Genomic DNA, 4,201 nt, shown 5'->3' with positions numbered 1-4,201 from the left:
TAAGCTCACACAGCTTGATCAAGCATCTCTCTCCTTTTCATCAACCACTCCTTTCATGATAAAATAGACGAATTCTAATTAAATCCTACAATGCCAATAGACTGGTGGGTTTCAGGTATACAAAGATGTTTGTCCAGAAGTAGAGTCCATAATCTTCACTTGGGACCAAAGGGCAGTCATGGAAGATTCTAGAATGGCTGCTTCATTACTTCGTTCTATGACTGCTTCGTTGATGCATGCTCCATTAATTTCTATATGTGTGTGTGTCCATATATATATATATATTACATAATAGTTACAAACTAATATTTGTTTCTCGGTAACTAATGAACATGTTACATGATGCAGGCAGCAGGGCTCTGATGATTCAGTGTTATTTAGACGGCACAAACTCTTTTATTGGTGAGAAAACAGTAGTGGCGGACTCGAAATCTAGGGATTAATGGTCACAATTCGAACTCACGAGCTAAACAGAGTTTAATTGACGCCATCAAATTAGCCAAACTTTCCCCCTAAAACCGTCTCTTGTACCGAAATTCTTGCCATCATCACAAGGAACCATGTCCTCCAAGTGAGTGCTATTATCCTCTCGAGCAATTTCACATATCACTATGGGCGAGGTGAGATCATTATCACACTTTTTTCCATTAGTGAGATCATTTGTCAAACCTTTTTAACTAATCACAAAATTCACTATAAGACTGCAAATTATGATTGTCACCTACAAATTACAATTTTACTTGTCAATATCTCTAACTCATTGAAAAATTAGTGGCGTTGATAAATGATAATCGACCTTTTTTTTTCCTTTGTTTCTTGTGACCAGTACTGCAGTCATCACACGCAAAATCCCAGCATCCAATATCTCGTCAAATTGTCCTATAAAAAAAAATCCAAGGACCAAACTGCAACTTCGTATATAGTTTGGGGACCAAAATAAGCAATTTACCCAAAGTAGAAAAGACAGTCCAGACGGGTGTGCCTTATCGGTTCGAGCGGGTTTTTAATTGGGTTCGGAAGACCCCGTCAGAACCTGAGACATGAGACGAGATGTTTGTCAACAGTTTTCTATGAAGTAATCTATCCGAGTCTCAAAAGCATCACAGAAGAATCAAGAACACAAAATGGGCACTTCAGCTTCGAAACAAGATAACCCAACAAGTAACTCTTTCTCCTTTATTATCTAACTGATGATTACAACAAACACAATTTTGTAACGGGCACAACAAATTCAGACACCTGATAATTATAATCTGCCTTTGTACTATGTTAAAGTTTGTGTAAGGTTTGACTTCTTTTAATGGCGTTGAGAATGATAATTTTTCAGGTCCTGTTAAAAGTGTAGCTGTTATTGGTGCTGGTGTCAGGTAATTTTGGTTTTTTTTTTTTTTTTGAACTTTCGGATTTTACTGATTTTGAATGAGTGATATAGGGTCTAATTATTCGCACTATTTTATCTTTAACATACCATATATTGTTGTTTTCGTAATTAAGCGTTTGATCTCCATTTAGATAAGTTATGCTGTACTAATATTACCTAAAAATTAGTCCCTTTTATGTGAAAAAAGTTGAGGATTTTAGGCTGAGTAGATGTTATGATGGTGTAGTGGGCTTGCTGCGGCGTACAAGTTGAAATCACACGGTTTAAACGTGACGGTATTTGAAGCCGAGGAAAGAGCTGGAGGGAAGTTGAGGAGTGTTTCTTCTCATCATGGTCTAATCTGGGATGAAGGTGCCAATACCATGGTAAATTTAGTTTGATCACTTTGTGAGTTAAACTCATTCTGGGTTAACATGGATGGTGCAGTTTTCTTATGATCCGAAAACAATTTTAGTCATTGGCATTTAAGGTTTTTGTTTGCTCTGTGCAGACCGAAAGCGAAGTCGAGGTCCAAAGTCTGCTTGATGATCTTGGAATTAGAGAAAAGCAGCAATTTGTAAGAACTTGTGCAAAGTTGGAAAAAAAATTAGTGTTATCAACTTAATATTTATGGAAGCTGCTCTTGGTTTTGTTTTGGTCATTTTGTTATTCAAAATTTTTTCCCCTTGCTGTTACAGCCAATTTCACAGAACAAACGGTATATTGTTAGAAATGGGCTGCCAGTGCTGGTATGTCCTGCTTGCTGCATCCATCTTCTTTTTTAGTACTTTTGATCGTCTTATTTTTGAATCTGCTATTTAGTTTTCTGTGTCTGCCCGTGACCAACACAGCTGCTTGTGTTATATATCAGATACCTACAAACTCAATCGCCCTGATTATGAGCAACATTCTTTCTTCACGAGCTAAGGTTTGCAAGTGTTTTCATTCATCATCATCATCAGATTTTCTTTTCTTTTATTTCTTAATCATTTTGTATTGTTTTGGGTCGATTGACCATAAGGATCACAAAGTTTAATGGTTGTGCATAATTGTGGCTGGCAGTTTAACATAATTTTGGAACCATTTTTGTGGAAGAAAAGTAACACAAAAGTTTCTGATGATCACTCCCAAGAAAGGTGATAATCGGTTACCATAATGTTTTTATGTCATTAAAGAGTTATTTGTGCTTCCACCTTTCTTTTTTGCTATTTTTTGAGAATGTAATTGACTAACTTATTTGATTTTTTTTAGTGTTGGTGGATTCTTTCAGCGTCACTTTGGGAAAGAGGTATATTGCACTTGCTTGCCATAATGCTTCCTTTATATGCCTGCTAAAGCTAAGTTGTTTATCTCTCTTTATGACTTGATTATGCACGTCACTTCTTCAGATAATTCTCACCGAATTCTTGATGCTATTTTAATTTTACTGTCTTGTTTTTGCTCAAGGTTGTTGATTATCTCATTGACCCTTTTGTTGCTGGCACAAGCGGTGGAGATCCTGAATCTCTTTCTGTGAGTGATCTCCCATCTTTGCAAAACTTGCATGGAATCTAAAATGATCATAAATGCAATTCTTATCTAATAATTATCTATATGATTATGATGCTAAAGTTGACATTATCTTAAGCGATTTCTCTGTTGTCTTAGTTTGGTCAAGGTTCGGATGTGAAATATCTAACTATGATTCAGGAAGCTACTATTGTTACATTTTAATCAACTGCTTTTGTTAGGAATTGGATGTTAAATGCCAGGGCATTTTATTCTAAATCATTCGGCTTTCAGTAACTGATTTTTTGACTTCCTTGCTATTGAACAGATGCGGCATACTTTTCCAGAACTATGGAATTTAGAGAATAGGTACATTTTAGTTGCCTTTTTCTCTACATATTTATTCCTTAGTGACCGCTTGCAACTTATTATGCTAATCTACAGAACAAAATTGCTTAATTGCTTCGGTTGCCATTTTTGGTCATGATATTATTGTAAATGAAATACTTTCAGCAGATTGCTATATAGATAAAAAATCTTATGTTCTTTTCAGGTTTGGTTCCATTATAACTGGATTGATTCAATCAAAGTTATTTGCTAGAAAGGAGCAGAGTGGGGAAGCAAAGCGTTCTTTGGGAAAAAAGAAGCCCCAGCGTGGTTCATTTTCCTTTCAGGGTGGCATGCAGGTTTTTTGTTTTTGGCTTTGTTTGTTCATCATGACAAGTAGTGCTTCCCTATTGTGCGTGATGTTACATTCTCCTTCCATACCGCAATGTAGATACATGAACATTTTATTCATTTTGATCTTTGCTTCACACTCTTCAAGCTAAAAATTGTTCTACACTTTTCAATCTTTATCTTGTGCAGACACTTGCTGACACGCTATGCAAAGAGCTTAACAAAGACGAGCTTAAGCTAAACTCAAAGGTTTTATCATTATCTTATGATCTTAAGGGCAAGTCAGAAATAGGAAATTGGACAGTCTCTTCTGCTGCTAAACCTGACAAGAATTCTTTATCCATTGATGCTGTAATTGTGACGGTTAGTTGAATGATACATTTCATTTAGAGGATGTTTGACTTTGCATCATCATTTTTCTGGATACATTTCAATTCTGAATAAGCATGCATGATTTGCATCCGAGAGGCTGCTATGCAACCTATCCCGGGGTACATCGATATGTTCAGAACATGCACCTAGGCTTTACACTTGTTCTCTTTAGATACTTCAAAATCTTTATCTTTAATGGTTTGTTTATGAAGGAAAACTATGTAAAGATGATGAACTTGTCTACCACAGGCTCCACTGTGCAATGTCAAAGAAATGAAGATCACCAGAAGTGGAACGCTCTTA

The 4,201-nt window shown here is 36.0% G+C and overlaps 1 protein-coding gene across 1 annotated transcript in view; it reads left to right on the top strand.

Annotated features, from left to right (window-relative positions):
• Window positions 1-1,001: 1,001 nt before the first annotated feature.
• The window catches only part of LOC21400623 (protoporphyrinogen oxidase, chloroplastic/mitochondrial), a 4,904-nt gene continuing 1,704 nt past the window's right edge, over window positions 1,002-4,201 (top strand). The window contains exons 1-13 of the mRNA XM_024175564.1: window positions 1,002-1,161; window positions 1,328-1,367; window positions 1,608-1,746; window positions 1,872-1,937; window positions 2,059-2,109; window positions 2,232-2,288; window positions 2,423-2,496; window positions 2,612-2,648; window positions 2,807-2,872; window positions 3,177-3,217; window positions 3,402-3,534; window positions 3,716-3,889; window positions 4,148-4,193. Coding sequence (XP_024031332.1) covers window positions 1,125-1,161; window positions 1,328-1,367; window positions 1,608-1,746; window positions 1,872-1,937; window positions 2,059-2,109; window positions 2,232-2,288; window positions 2,423-2,496; window positions 2,612-2,648; window positions 2,807-2,872; window positions 3,177-3,217; window positions 3,402-3,534; window positions 3,716-3,889; window positions 4,148-4,193 — 961 coding nt within the window. The 5' untranslated portion in view covers window positions 1,002-1,124. The remainder of the gene's footprint in view (window positions 1,162-1,327; window positions 1,368-1,607; window positions 1,747-1,871; window positions 1,938-2,058; window positions 2,110-2,231; window positions 2,289-2,422; window positions 2,497-2,611; window positions 2,649-2,806; window positions 2,873-3,176; window positions 3,218-3,401; window positions 3,535-3,715; window positions 3,890-4,147; window positions 4,194-4,201) is intronic.

The sequence above is a fragment of the Morus notabilis genome, unplaced genomic scaffold, assembly GCF_000414095.1.
Source record: "Morus notabilis unplaced genomic scaffold, ASM41409v2 Scaffold168, whole genome shotgun sequence".
Classification (NCBI taxonomy): domain Eukaryota; kingdom Viridiplantae; phylum Streptophyta; class Magnoliopsida; order Rosales; family Moraceae; genus Morus; species Morus notabilis.
The sequence above is the reverse complement of the archived record's forward strand: the minus strand, read 5'-3'. Positions and strand labels throughout refer to the sequence as shown.